General features: G+C 41.7%; 1 protein-coding gene across 1 annotated transcript in view; it reads left to right on the plus strand.

Moving 5' to 3' along the window:
* The window catches only part of kif13a (kinesin family member 13A), a 218,133-nt gene extending 203,923 nt beyond the window's left edge, over positions 1–14,210 (plus strand). Inside the window, exons 37-38 of the mRNA XM_070551279.1 lie at positions 5,790–6,912; positions 12,605–14,210. Of these exons, the coding sequence (XP_070407380.1) occupies positions 5,790–6,912; positions 12,605–12,738 (1,257 nt within the window). The 3' untranslated portion in view covers positions 12,739–14,210. The remainder of the gene's footprint in view (positions 1–5,789; positions 6,913–12,604) is intronic.
* The last annotated feature ends 1,063 nt before the right edge of the window (positions 14,211–15,273 follow it).

A 15,273-nucleotide genomic window follows, 5' to 3' on the forward strand; every position in this document is an offset into this window, starting at 1 on the left:
CAAGCAGATCAGTATGTACACAGAATTCAATTCAATTCAAGTTTATTTATATAGCGCCAAATCACGACAAGAGTCGTCTCAAGGCACTTCACATAATAAACATTCCAGTACAGGTCAGTTCATTAAGCCAATCAGAAATAATGTTTCCTATATAAGGAACCCAGCAAACTGCATCAAGTCACTGACTAGTGTCAGTGACTATACAGCAATCGTCATACTAAGCAAGCATGCAGTGACAGTGGAGAGGAAAATTCCCTTTTAACAGGAAGAAACCTCCAGAGAATCCTGGCTCAGTATAAGCAGCCATCCTCCACGACTCACTGGGGATCGAGAAGACAGAGCGCACACACACACACACACACACACACACACACACACACACACACACACACACACACACACACACACACACACACACACACACACACACACCACACACACACACACACACACACACACACACACACACACCAAGTAATGTGTCTATAGTTATATTGTGATTTCTTAGTAAATATTCTATTTGGTGAGAGATAAACTTTATTGTATTTATCCCGATGGATCTATAATTAAACGGTTAAACTAGTAGTAGCACATTCTATGTCAAGGAAACAAAAAGTTATTATCAGGAGAGGGAGAATGTTTAAGTGGTTAGCAGCAGTGTGCTAGTCGATGGCCCCCTCCATGAGGCCAGGGCCAGATTAACACTTTGTTGTAACCTGGGCAACAATATTCAAGGGCCCCATCATCACGACCCGAGGATCACCATAATATGGTCACATACAGAATATTTTACTGTAATATGCAGTAAATATACTCAATACTTGAATGCCTGACATCACGTAACCCGCTCAGGGTAACCTTTGACCCACCTTGTGTGGACTGACCAATGAGGAGAGAGTCTTAACTTGAGGCCTTCTCTTCATTGGTCATTCTGCATGAGACTGACTCTCAACTGACGTTCAGTCATAGGCAGTGAAGCGTCTCTGTGCAGCACAAAAGCCCGGGTGGACAGTTTGTTTAATACAGGGTGATCATATTTCCATTCCCAAACAAGAGGACAGGGGATCTGTGCCTATGACGTCACACTATGGCAACGCCACACAAACCATGTTGGGACCCATTTTTTGTAAGAACTAAATTAATATCAGATTCTGCCAATAAAAAGGCTCTAAAACAATTCATATGTGAATATTTAGCATATTTACTGCAAAATCTAATTTTTCTGCTTTAGTGCTGCAACAAGGTTTTATTAATAATAAATTATAACTTTTGTTTTACTACAGCATTGGTAAGCTTCCTGTGCACAGATTATTAAGGATGCTTGTTTCAGCTGTGAGATTAGACGATAGGATCAATGAAAAAATAAGTTGTCACACACTCCATGGAAACTTTCAGAGAATCCACAAATAGTGGCTTTCAGATGGTTTTGTTACTGTTTGCAAGTTTAGAAAAGCAGCAGATGAGACAGCATGTCTGATAATTTAGTTTTTCATCTGATAATATTAGAACATGTCAGTAATGTCTGAGGGGCTTTTATAAACACCATATAACTAACACTACTGGAGAGGGCATGAATTACACAGAGGCTTCTGGGGAGCCCAGTTATGGAGGTGGGGTGGTGGTGGTGTGTGTGTGTGTGTGTGTAGGGGGGGGGGTGGTCATTTTGCCTTGGCCCCCAAAATGTCTTGAAACGGCCCTGGGTGTGTGACTGAGTTTTGAAGGTGATCTGAATTGTATCAGATGTATAAATACTACATGTGTGTAACTTATTGTTTTATACAGGTAAAAACGTGTAGTGGAGATAAATCTACCTACATTTTACTTTTTCACACTTTGTTTTGTTTTCTTGTTTTTATTTAACTATTTCCTGTCCTGTCTGTCTCTCATCTTCCTGCATCTCCTCTAAACTCTCCAGAAAATCTGCTGCCTGGATTCTTACCTTTTCACCTCATCAGTTACTTCTGAGCAGATCAAAGGGATCTCCTGACCGCAAAGCGGAGAGCGCGTTTCGATGCGTCAGTGAGGTGAAATCACCGCAGCACAGGTGATGAGCTCCGCAGTAGCAGAGCGCTTCAGGCACAAATAAGACAGAAAGTAGAGAACATGTGCGGACAAGAACGATCGTGTGCTAATTATAGTTTTTTGGTTGCGCCACTTTGAGAATGGACCGTGCGCTGCACGCAGCAGCCTGGAGCACTGCGCACCGATCATCGCTCTGCCGCTCTCTGCTGAAAAGAGTCCATAAATGATAATATAGTAATATAGGTAGAAAACTTTTTTCCGGCTGCCCTGGATGTGTAGGATATACAGCTCCCCATCCCTGTTCCTGGATGAAAAGCCGGACATTTTCATCAATACAAGAACCCGGACATCCCGGACAGAGTGAAAAGCGGACATGTCTGGGGAAAACAGGACGTACGGTCACACTAGTTTAATATAAAGCGGGAGATTACAGATACAGTAATTTGCTCGTGCCCTTGCCGCCCTGGGCCCTTTAGAGTTTGTGGGCCCTGGGCAATTGCCCAGTTGCCCATATGGTTAATCTGGCCTTGCATGAGGCCACCACAGCTCAGCAGAACGTCGTCGTAGCTTCTTCTGGGGAGAAAAACACTTACAAGCAGAAGACTTGTTCCCTCTGGAATTACCATTTACGAATGCATTAGTGTGGTCGAGAGTTGTACAAGATGGTAAATACCACACATTCATGTTTTCAAGTCTATTTATATAGCGCCAAATCACAACAAGAGTTGTCTCAAGGCACTTCACATAGTAAACATTCCAATACCGGTCAGTGTGTAAGTACAGCTGATAAATGAGGGCCCAGAACTTTCTTTTTGTCTGGCAGATTCTGGACATCCATTACCTAATGACAATAAAAATACCAGAGTGAATAGGGTGTGTATGTGTGAGCATGAGGGAGGGAGTGTGTGACTGTGTCTGTGTATGACTGTATATGTCAGGTGGGGCCTTTGACTCCCCCATCTCATGAGACTTTTTTCGATGCTATACATCTTCGGCTCCCCTCCCCCTGCCACACCTGGTGTGAGGTGCGGTGCCCCCGGCGGAGCTGGTCGCCCCTGGGTCCCGCGCTCGGTCGGCTTGGAGGCTGCGGGCGGGCCTGTGGGCTTGTCGCTGATATCTCCCGGGACTCTGCCGGCTGCTGGTTGTGGCTCCCCGGGGCGATCCTCTGCACCTCTCGAGGGGGGCGGGGGCCTTTCTGGTCGCAGTCTCCTTGGAGTTCCTGTGCTCTGGGGCAGCTCTTGCATCTCTGGGACTTGGAGCTCCTTCCATCTCCTACGCATCTTTAGGGGGCAGATCTGTAGCCCCTCACACTCTCTATTGGATGCTCCTATAGAGAAACCTTACATAAACAAGCGCGTGTACACACACAGGTGCTCTCATGATGCTCTCATAAGTATGGACTTGGGCACGTTCAACACATGTCTTAAGGCTGTGGTGGGCACTTAATGCACTGTGATTTATTATCGTGTGATTGTTCAGTTAAACAATGTTGATTATATATTTCCTCATCAGGCTGACGCGGTGATAGCTTGCTCCTGATGTATTGTTGCGTGTCCCTTTTTTTCTGCTCTTTCTCTTTCTGCAGGTCTAGAAGCAGACTCTTGTTCATCACTGATTTTTTTATTTTTGTGGACCCCCCCCCCCCCCCCCCCCTCCTTTTGTCTTTTCCTTTCTCTTTCACCTCTGTCTCCGTGTCTGGTCGGAATTACAAAGCATTCAAAGACAATAACAATAAAGTTTTAAGTATCAGGCGTGACATTAAGAGCAGAAGCTTTGATGCTCCACCTGAGAGTAAATCTGTAAGGCTTGTCATCTGCATTCAGACATCAATTCTGTTTGCTGCACAGCCAGACAGGACACCGGGAAAAATAAATAAATAATAAGTCATTTATTTTTAAATTGCAAGTAAATTTTACCACAAACAACTGTAACATTTTAATGTCAGCACCAAGAAAAGTAAAGGCAATGACAAGGGCTTTGCATTTCCCCTTTCAGATGATTTTAGAGTATAGTTATATAAGAACTAGGGGTAGGACTTGATTTTAAAAATGAATCTATTTATCTAGAGTCTTTGTCATTAATTAATCTAATTTAATCACATTTTAATTGTTCAGGAAAATGTACCCTCAATGCACTTTTTAAATAAAAAATAAGGAGGCAGAGAATCAAACATTAGACATGGATATTATTACTGTAAACTCAAGTTATTTTAGTTTCTAAAAAAGTGCATTTTAATTATTCAAATGTCCCTTTGTGATGTGAAACAAGACCCAAATCAACAAAAATGTATTATTGCAAATAGAAAACAGCTGAAGCTGGTTCCTGAGCCTTTAAATGGTGTTTAGTGTATTTACTGAAATAACTTTTTCAGTTAGTTCACTTGTTTGTATAATTGGATGTTTTTATTAGCATGTGTATTTCTGTTAATGCAGTAAAAGCATACCTGTAAATAGAAATCATTTAAAATGATCAGGAACACTAACTGGTTCCAGTTGGATGACTGGAGGATGATGGGAAGATAAAAGATCATGACGAGGATTTAATGATCTGACGCCTGAGCTGTGAACAGGTGAGCGGACCTTTCTGGCATGGGAAGTCCCGCTGTCGCATTAAAAAGGTGATGGCTGCAGACCTGCAGATTCATGCAGCAGCAGCGAGTCTGGTGTGATCTCCAGCATGATCACACCTTTCTGGTTCCTCGCCTCCCCTGATGTGCTGCTTAAACATCCGCCGCTTTAGCTCCCGATCAGCTGATGTCTGACCACTTCAACACCTTTCTGCGATGTTGAAACTGTCGCTATTCTCACAAAAATCTAATTAACTGGCGTAATTTTTTAAATCTCTCTGATAGTTTTCTAGAGTGTTTCTGTTGCTTTAAGACCCGTTGTTTGTGACTGTTTACGGAGTAGTGAGGACACGGAGCATTTTCCTCTCAATACTTTTATAAACTTCTGCTAAGAGCAAAGCGTCATTCTGTCTGGTGCTTTCAGCGCTGCACAGATGTCACATGAATGTTAAAAATACAGCTTTCCTCGACTTTTGTAAAGCTGTCTGTGCCGGTTGGTGACTGCAGTAGCAGCAGAGATCCGAGGCGATCTCTGAAAATTGTCGGCGTCGTGGAGTCCGTAGTTTTCAGGAAGTTTATTTTATTTTTACAAGTTAAGAGAAGAGGCTGACGAGTTTTCCCAAATACTGCAGCAGTCCAAGCCAGCCAATTCCTTCAAATGATCCCCTTTTAGTAACCGTTAGCAGAGCACTGTGCATTGTTGTGTGCTTCAGTGATATCCGGCCTACCAGGAAATCGTGCAATGACAAAGGTTCCACCTTGCCTGAAATGCAATCTCTGATTAAATGCATGAATGCTTTTAACGCATCATTTTTTCTAATTAATTATTCATAATTAATGTGTAACAGTTCCACCCCTAATAAGGACAAAATGTTCTCAAAGGGTTTGTGTCCCATAGAGTTTTAATTGATATTGTTTTTATTAAATGTTTGTTTTAAAATCCTATCAACATGCTAGTCGGGAAACTTCCCAATCTGCACACCATTCCTCCAGTTGTGTCATCACATTGGGAACATCAATAGCATTTTTAGCCTTTAGGGTTGCAAAACTATTATCTCAGTGTCACTGCTAGTGGCTGTTTCCATGGCCACAATAGAGACAACACTCTTACATTGTATCATCCCATTTGATTTTCACTGAAAACTAAATGTTGCTCTGCAACACCACACAAACTGACCTTTGTTCTGCTGTTTTTGATCAGTATGATTCTGAAGACGAGGAGGGAGATGTGGACCTGGCTGTCAATCCAAATGGGGGCCCTCAGGACCAAACCAGCTTCCAGACTTACATCCCTGAGGACTTTGCTAACTTTGACATCTACAACGCCACCCTGGAGAACCGGGACAGGTTCTGCTCGGACCTGAGGGGAATCCGGTGTGGAGGCGTGAGCGGAGAAATGGAGGTGTCCCGGAGTCCTACGCCCAGCAGCAGCACCAGCGGCTACTTTTCACACAGTGCATCCAATGCCACACTTTCAGACATCCCTTTTGGTGCCAGTGAGAGCTCAGAACACCTGAACTGCACCTCCAGAGAGTTCCTCAACCCAGGGAGAAGCAGCACTCAGACCAAAAATATTCCAGCTGAGAGCGGCACACAGCAGCCACCCATTACAGCTCACAGCTGGCTCGTCCCTTCAGCCTCCTCACCCGTCAGTATTTCTAACTGCTCAGATAAACAACGCTCACATCCTCACAACTGTGTCCTCAGCACCAGCCAAGAGTACACTGACTTTAAAGGTGCTAATGGCATCAATGGTGAAGTTGATTTAGCACACTTTACAGAAGGATCTGAACAGGAAGATTTGAGAATCCCTTCAAACCAGAAGAAACCGGATAACATAGAGTCATGTGACACTGACAGTCAGCTTCCCTCTAATGTTTCTAATGAGACATTCAATCCTGAAAATGTAACATGCAGATGTCCTGGATCTGAACTTTCTTTTAGTGTAACTGTGTCATGCATGAACACAACCCTTCCCTGCACTTTAGTCAAAGCCCCAATCTATGCGCCTGACCCCTCCCTGTCTGCCGTCAGACCTCTACCCACAGCTACTGCCCCCAGAGCAGGTGGAGAACCTCCGATCCAGGAGCCGGCCCAGGGTGATCTACCACACGGTAGTCCCTGCCCCAGTCCTAACTCCAGCAGTACCGATCCATCCGGAGACTCCAGTGGGGATGAGAGCTCCCCAGTGCCTCAGCTTCCAGACTGGATGGCACCTGGAGAACAAGTGTGGGTGGGGAAGAGGAGAGGGACCGTCTATTACGTGGGAGGGGTGGAGTTTGCAAAGGGGATTTGGATCGGTGTGAAGCTAGACATGGCAGTGGGTAAGTTAAATTTAACTAGTTATTTACTGAATGAAATTCTTCATTTTGCCGAAACCTTGCAGAATAAAACTGCATTACTTCTGCCGTTAGCTAATGATCCAACCTACATGTTCCGTTAGCATATGAGAGGTGAGGTCAGGTCAGAAGACTTAAGTGGTTTTTGTAGACCAAACACTCACGACAGGATCACCCAACATGCATCATTTATGTCTCTTTCACACGCTACCGTAACTCAGGGTGCTTAAACAGGCTTAACAAGAAAACTAAATTTACAACTAGATACAAAAGTTTACAAAAAATTATAATAAAACTTGCTGATTTGTTTATTCTGAGTCAACATGGAAAAAAACCTCAACATGACCTTCCATCAAATAAGCAGTGTTGGGAACGTTACTTTAAAAAAGTAATTAGTTATAGTTACTGATTACTTTGTCAAAAAAGTAACTCAGTTACTAACTGAGTTACAAGATCATAAAAGTAACTAATTACTAACAAAAGTAACTACTTAGTTACTTTTTTTATTAAAGAATGCAAGAATTACTACAATAGTAAAATATAAATGACTAATGACTGAACATAATAAAATGTATGTCCAAATGTTTTATATAAACCTGAATAATTTAAACAAATAAGCACTTAACAGGAGGAACTACTAACAGGAACATTACACTAATGTATGAAAAGGTCACTGTGTGATATTTAACAAAAACCCAATCAGCTAAAATTTAAAATTGCAAATAGAAACACCTGTAAAGGTTCCCGAGCCTTTAAATGGTCTCTCAGTCTAGTTAAATTACAGAAATAAATGTAATTTTGCACAGTATTCTAATTTTTACAGCTTCACATAATTGTGTGTTTTAGCAGCATTTCTGTTGCTGGTAATCTAGTAATGGTTAAATAAATAAATAAATATCCTTTAAAATGACACTAGAAGAGGCACAGATCTGATGGAGGACTTACATTTACTAACGTGGGTCAGACCCAACCACAGAAGAGCTGAAGCTGGGTGGTAAACACACACAGGTAGTTCTAATAACACCTGAGCTCCATGACGTCTGAGACTGATGCATCAGTGTTACAGCGGGACTAAAGACATGATCAGAAACAGGTTACAGCTGGATGATCTAGGAAGGTAGAAGATCAGGACGTCTGAGCGGTGAACAGGTGAGCGGACCTTCGGGACGTCCCGCTGTCATGCTAAGGGCACGGCTGCAGACCCGCAAATTCGCTGCTGCAGCAACAAATCTGCGGGTCTGCAGCCGTACATATTCATCACGTCTTCCTCGTTCTTCACGGGCCATGATGCTCTTAAACATCTGCCTCTTTAGCTCCTGATCAGCTGATGACAGCTTCAACACACTGCACTGCTTAACGCACGCATTTTCTTATCAGTAACAGAAACGACGTTTTGATACAAGAAGACGAAATTAATTAGTTTGCTTGTTACAGAAAGAAATATTTTTTATTAACGCGGTTATTTTAAACGGAGTTATTCCCGTTGTGTCTACAGAATGCGGTGACTGAGACCGTGAGGGTCTCCGCCCACCCGGCCAATCATCATCGAGTTTGTAAGTGTGTTATCGACACCTCTCTCTCCCTGGCTGCAGCTGAAGTGTGGCGGTCAGAAAGCCTCACGCTGCTGCTCAACGTTCGACAAGCACATAGTAACGCACAGCGTTCCGTCCCCAGTAACGGTAACGGCGTTGCAACGGCGGGAAAAGTAATTAATTAGATTATTCCGTTACCTATAAAAGAACGCCGTTAGAAACGCCGTTATACTTAAACGGCGTTACTCCCAACACTGCAAATAAGATAAGATAAAATAAAAGATTTTTTATTTTATTGATTTATTGATTATTAAAGACTTCATAGTTTACATGTTAGAACATAAGAAAAGCATTTATTCAATTCAATTCAATTCAAGTTTATTTATATAGCGCCAAATCACGACAAGAGTCGTCTCAAGGCACTTCACATAATAAACATTCCAATTCAGGTCAGTTCATTAAGCCAATCAGAAATAATGTTTCCTATATAAGGAACCCAGCAAATTGCATTAAGTCACTGACTAGTGTCAGTGACTATACAGCAATTCTCATACCAAGCAAGCATAAAGTGACAGTGGAGAGGAAAACTCCCTTTTAACAGGAAGAAACCTCCAGAGAATCCTGGCTTAGTATAAGCAGCCATCCTCCATGACTCACTGGGGATCGAGAAGACAGAGCAGAGAGAGAGAGACAGAGCAGAGAGAGAGAGAGAGAGAGAGAGAGAGAGAGAGAGAGAGAGAGAGAGAGAGAGAGAGAGAGAGAGAGAGAGAGAGAGAGAGAGAGAGAGAGAGAGAGAGAGAGAGAGAGAGAGAGAGAGAGAGAGAGAGAGAGAGAGAGAGAGAGAGAGAGAGAGAGAGAGAGAGAGAGAGAGAGAGAGAGAGAGAGAGAGAGAGAGAGAGAGAGAGAGAGAGAGAGAGACACACACACACACACACAAGTAATGTGTCTATAGTTATATTGTGATGTCTTAGTAAATATTCTATTTGGTGAAAGGTAAACTTTATTGTATTTGTCCTAGTGAATCTATAATTAAACGGATAAACTAGTATTAGCACATCAAAAGTCAAGGAAACCAAAAAGTTATTATCAGGAGAGAGAGAATGTTTAAGTGGTTAGCAGCAGTGTGCTAGTCGATGGCCCCCTCCATGAGGCCACCACAGCTCAGCAGAACGTCATTGCCGCTTCTTCTGGGGAGAAAAACACTTACAGAGAAAATAAAGTTAACAGCTGAAATTGCACAAAATAATACAGTTAAAGAGCAGATAGTAGAAGAACGCAGTAGAGTGTGAGAAGTGGTCAGTGTATCCTCCAGCAGTCTAAGCCTATAGCAGCATAACTACAGAGATTACTCTGGATAATCTATCCTATTTAGATGGAGGCATGTTGGAGGCAGGGCAAGGGAGAGCCGTCTTTACCGACTGTACACTCCACCTCCCTCTACTCCCCCACTTGTCCAGATTTAGGCTAACATCAGATTTTAACCATAGGCCCTATCAAATAAAAATGTTTTAAGCCTATTCTTAAAAGTAGACAAAGTGTCTGCCTCACGGACTAAAGCTGGGAGCTGGTTCCACAGGAGAGGAGCCTGATAACTAAAAGATCTGCCTCCCATCCTAATTTTAGATATTCTTGGAACCACCAGTAGACCTGCAGTCTGAGAGCGAAGTGCTCGGTTAGGAACATATGGAACAATCAGATTCCTAATGTATGATGGAGCTTGATTATTAAGAGCTTTATATGTGAGAAGAAGGATCTTAAAATCTATTCTGAATTTAACAGGTAGCCAATGTAGGGAAGCTAAGACAGGAGAGATATGATCTCTCTTTTTAATTCTCATCAGAACTCTAGCTGCATCATTTTGGACAAGCTGAAGACTTTTAACTACATTCTGTGGACTTCCTGAGAGTAATGAATTACAGTAATCCAGTCTTGATGTAATAAATGCATGGACTAGTTTTTCAGCATCACTCCTGGAAAGTATGCTTCTAATCTTAGCAATATTCCGAAGGTGGAAAAAAGAAATCCTACAAACTTGTGAAACCTGGGATTTGAATGACATGTCCTGGTCAAAGATAACACCAAGGTTCCTTGCTTTGTTCGCGGAGATTAATGTAATGCCATTCAGGTCAGGTGATTGGCTAAGCAATTTCCTTTTCTGGATTTCGGGTCCAAAGATGAGAACTTCCATCTTGTCTTGATTTAAAAGCAAAAAGTTTAGAGTCATCCAATTTTTTATGTCCTCAAGACAAGCCTGTAATCTACCCAACCGATTAGGTTCATCAGGGTTAATGGATAAATATAAGTGAGTATCGTCAGCATAACAGTGGAAGTTTATCCCATGCTGTCTAATGATTTTACCAATTGGGAGCATATATATAGTAAAAAGAATTGGTCCAAGCACTGAACCCTGTGGTACTCCCCAAGTAACCCTGGAGTATGAAGACGATTTGTCATGTACGTTTACTAAATGAAATCTGTCAGACAGGTAGGATTTAAACCAGCCTAACGCTGTTTCTTTGATCCCTACAACATGTTCAAGTCTTTCTACAAGAACATTGTGATCAACTGTGTCAAAGGCAGCACTGAGATCTAACAAGACTAGAACAGACACAAGATTCTTATCTGAGGCCATGAGAATATCATTTGTAACTCTCACTAATGCAGTTTCAGTGCTGTGATACTCTCTGAAACCAGACTGAAATTCCTCAAACAGAGCATTAGTGTTTAAATGCTGACATACTTGGATGGCCACTATTTTCTCCAGGACTTTGGATAAAAATGGAAGGTTAGATATTGGTCTATAATTCATTGGGTCATCTGGATCCAGAGAAGGCTTCTTAAGTGAAGGTTTGATTACAGCAACCTTAAAATCTTGTGGTACATATCCATTTACTAAGGATAGATTGATTGTATCTAGAATGGGGGCAGTAACCAAAGGAAATGCATCTTTAAATAATTTGGTTGGGATTGGATCCAAAATGCAAGTTGAAGGTTTAGATGAAGCTAATATTTTTGATAACTCTGAAAGCTCAACTGGATCAAAACAGTTCAAGCACAGATGAGGTTCTACAGTCACCTCTGAAGCTGCCTCACTGAGGAAGAAGAAATCGCATTAGGGAGGATGCTAAAGATTTTGTTTCTAATAGAATTAATTTTACTTGTAAAAAATCCCATGAAGTCATTGCTGCTGAGGGCTAAGGGAATAGATGGCTCAGAGCTATGATTCTGTGTAAGTTTAGCAACTGTACTGAAAAGAAATTTAGGATTATGCTTATTCTCCTCAATTAATGCTGAAAAATAAGCAGTTCTAGTTTGTTGAAGCTTATTTCTATAAAGCACAAGACTATTTTTCCAGGGTAGGTAGGCCTCCTCATGGTACGTAGAGCGCCATGTTCTCTCCAATTTCCTAGAGTTTTGTTTTAAGGCTCGTAAATGAGAGTTAAACCAGGGAGCCAACTTCCTGTCCCTAATTACCTTCTTTTTTAAAGGGGCAACATCATCTAATGCCACACGTAAAGAGGAATTAACATGATGAACTAAGGCATCAATTTGTGAGGGGCTAGAACTGAAAATATTGCCCTCTGCTACGTTCCTCTGAGATGCTGAGGACAGTAAAGATGGAACAGTTGATTTAAAAGATGCAACAGCGTTGTCAGATAGAGACCGACTATAGTGAAATTTACTTTCATGTCTCGAGAACTCAGTTATAAAAAACTCAAAGGTTATCAGAAAGTGGTCCGAGAGGACTGGATTATGTGGAAAGATTGTTATTTCCTCACACTCTATGCCATAAGTCAGCACAAGGTCCAATGTATGATGGCAGGAGTGGGTGGAGCTATGTATTCTTTGAGTAAAACCAATTGAGTCTAAGATATTACTAAAGGCTACATTGAGGCAATCATTTTCGATGTCCACATGAATGTTGAAATCCCCCACTACAATGACCTTATCAGTATTTAGCACCAAATCAGATAAAAAAATCAGAGATCTGATCCAAAAACTCTGAGTAAGGGCCTGGTGGACGATTTAAAACTACAAACAAGAGTGGTTTTACAGTTTTGCAATCTGGATATATTTTATATGTTACAAATGAGACTATAAATGACAGGAAAACAAAACAAATGTCTTTTACTTGTCCCTTTTAGGTAAGCACAATGGGACTGTCCAGGGAAGAGTGTACTTCCGCTGCCCCCCAGGTCACGGTGTGTTCGTGAAGCCATCACGGCTCAGCAGAGGACCCCCTTCCACGGACGCAGAACCGCAGACTGTGGTCAGATAGACCCAAAGAAGAACTGGTTTTCTGATCTAATTTCTGACCACTTGAATCTTTGAGCTGATTGTTTCTGTTGGTTTGGTCGCTTTGCTGATGCTTATTTTACTTGTGCTTTTAATCGAAGTATTTTGTAGTTGATGTTCACTGAAAAAAATCCCTATGCACATATCTGAGTTTCCTGTGTGGTTGTATTTTTCTAAACTTTTGACTGGGAATGAAATTTCATTGACATTTTCTTACATTGGTTCTGAAGTACATATAGTATTTTTGTAGAACCGTTCATCCCTCCCTCTCTCTCTGAGGCCTGTAATGAAGTGATCTGGGGTTTGAGGAACAAGAATGTACTACTGTTAATAAACATTGATATATATGTACGTCAGTATGATATATCAGGGTTAACCAAAGAGTTACAGTTCCATATCTGCTGTTACGACTGCTATTTTTTAATACACATAAATGGAAATTTTCACTGTAAATTGATGCATCCTAGTAGAACTTAGTGCCATATCTCCAGAGGTAATGCCACATAACCCATAATCAGGACAAACCAGCCAATCCTGAGGGCTGTTTTAGGTGTTTGTAGTGTTATGTTATGTTGATGTACCCGTTCAGCCTAGATGGGAAACGATTGCGGTGGAAAGGGTTCTTGAAGAGGACTGTTTTCTGTAGTAGGCTGATGAAAACTGGACAATGATGTGTCGTTCCTCAAATCAGTTGAAGAAAATTTTATCTGTTTTATTTGCATTTAAAGAGGCACATAGACCCCATACTGTACAGTGAGTGTGTAACTGTCTGAAACATGTGGATCATGAAGCTCAGTGTATTCAGAGCACTATCCTGCCTTGCTGTTGGACTGATAATCAGATATGGTTATGTTAAGATAACGCTGCAGAGCTTCTGAAGTGGTTTTCTATGGAAAATTCTTGAACAATAAACACTTCATCTATTGTAGGTAGCACTTTGAGTGACCTTAGTTTGGAGAAGTTAATTTGTACAACTCCAAGCTGTATTCAGATGCCAGTATTCCTTTTTGGACTTAACCCAGCTCAAGCTAGATGTTCCATCATGAATTCGGTGAGAATGTTTGTTTTATCCAAACTTATGTTGCTATCTACAACAGGTAAGACCTCTATCCAAAAACCCACTTCAAACGATCCAAAATGTTTTAAGTGGAAGTTGTTTAAATTAAAAGATACCGTTTGGCACGTAAGATTTGATTAATAATTTAGAGACTGGGCCTGGGAGGGACGAGAGGGAACGGCGCCTCTAACTCAAACAATGGTTGCTGGAGAAGACAATAACTTCCGTAACTTGTGTTCAGAGGAGAATGAGCTCCATTCTTAGTAATTCCTCTCCTGCAGATGTGTCTAGGCTGTCCCAGTCAGGATTGAGCCATGGCTGCTAAAAATGTTACAAGGCTGACTGACTTTAGTGATGTAGTGGTTGTAAAATACTGAATAAAATGTTGAGCTGCTTGACTGGTTTTATTTTTACTCTCACATGTAGCTTTATGACCTGCTAGTTTACAAGTGGATCTCCAAAACCGTCTCCCAAGTGTATCGTGAGTAAAACTCGTCAGCCATTCACCAACATCACCATCACTAGTCAACAGATAGCAGACTAGCTGTATGGCTAACGGAGAAGAAGAAACTGATTTGGTCTCAGGGATTACTTCAGTTCTGTTATCAAGACGGACTTTTTCAGTGAAGCTGATCGTTTTTACGAGAGTCCGTCCAACCCTGTCGCTAGTTTGTATTTCAGCCAGAGGCGACCCAGCCATGACCTCCATCAGAATCAGAATACTTTAATAATCCCAAAGGAAATTTTATCTAGAAGAGTAGTTGCTCCAGACAATAGGATAAAGATGGGAAATATTAAAATGGCCAAAGAAAAGGACTTACTGATGGAACTGAAAAGCTTTATGACAGAGTAGTTGAAGTCTTCCTGCGTGGAGAGGAGGATGGTTTGTGTCTATAAATAATCATCAACTTTGTTGAGAGTTTTGATTTGATTTACACGTTAAACCAAATTAATAAATACATTTTTAGCTGCTGATCATGAACTGCAGCCAGTAGCGGTGATGTTGCAGCTGTAATGTTTTAAGATTTTAAAAGGTCTTAACGGGGTTTGTTATTGTCACAATGGTATTCCCTCTCAATACACAAATTATCCTTCTTAATACTTAATGACTGAACAAACATCCATGCGTAATCTTACGCAGCATCCTGGCACTCCCCCCCCCCCCCCCCAGTCGTGGAAACCTGAAGAAAGTATTTCAATAGACTTCTCTCTTTGTTATTAGAATAAAACACCATTAGTGACGCCGTCATGGCTGCCTGTGACTTACCCCGGGTTTCCACGGGAGCCGTCAGCAGCACGTTACTGCAGCAGCACGTCTTGCTCGCGTAAGCTGCTGCTTGGCCCTTCCCACGAGACATGAAGCAGCAGGGGAGCAGCAGTCACCGACCGAGCACGAAGTCACACGAGTGACTTCGTCAGTAAACACAACAACAAGCAGGAGAAAATTACAACATGGTTTGT

The sequence above is a fragment of the Nothobranchius furzeri genome, chromosome 5 (genome assembly GCF_043380555.1).
Source record: "Nothobranchius furzeri strain GRZ-AD chromosome 5, NfurGRZ-RIMD1, whole genome shotgun sequence".
Taxonomy (NCBI): Eukaryota; Metazoa; Chordata; class Actinopteri; order Cyprinodontiformes; family Nothobranchiidae; genus Nothobranchius; species Nothobranchius furzeri.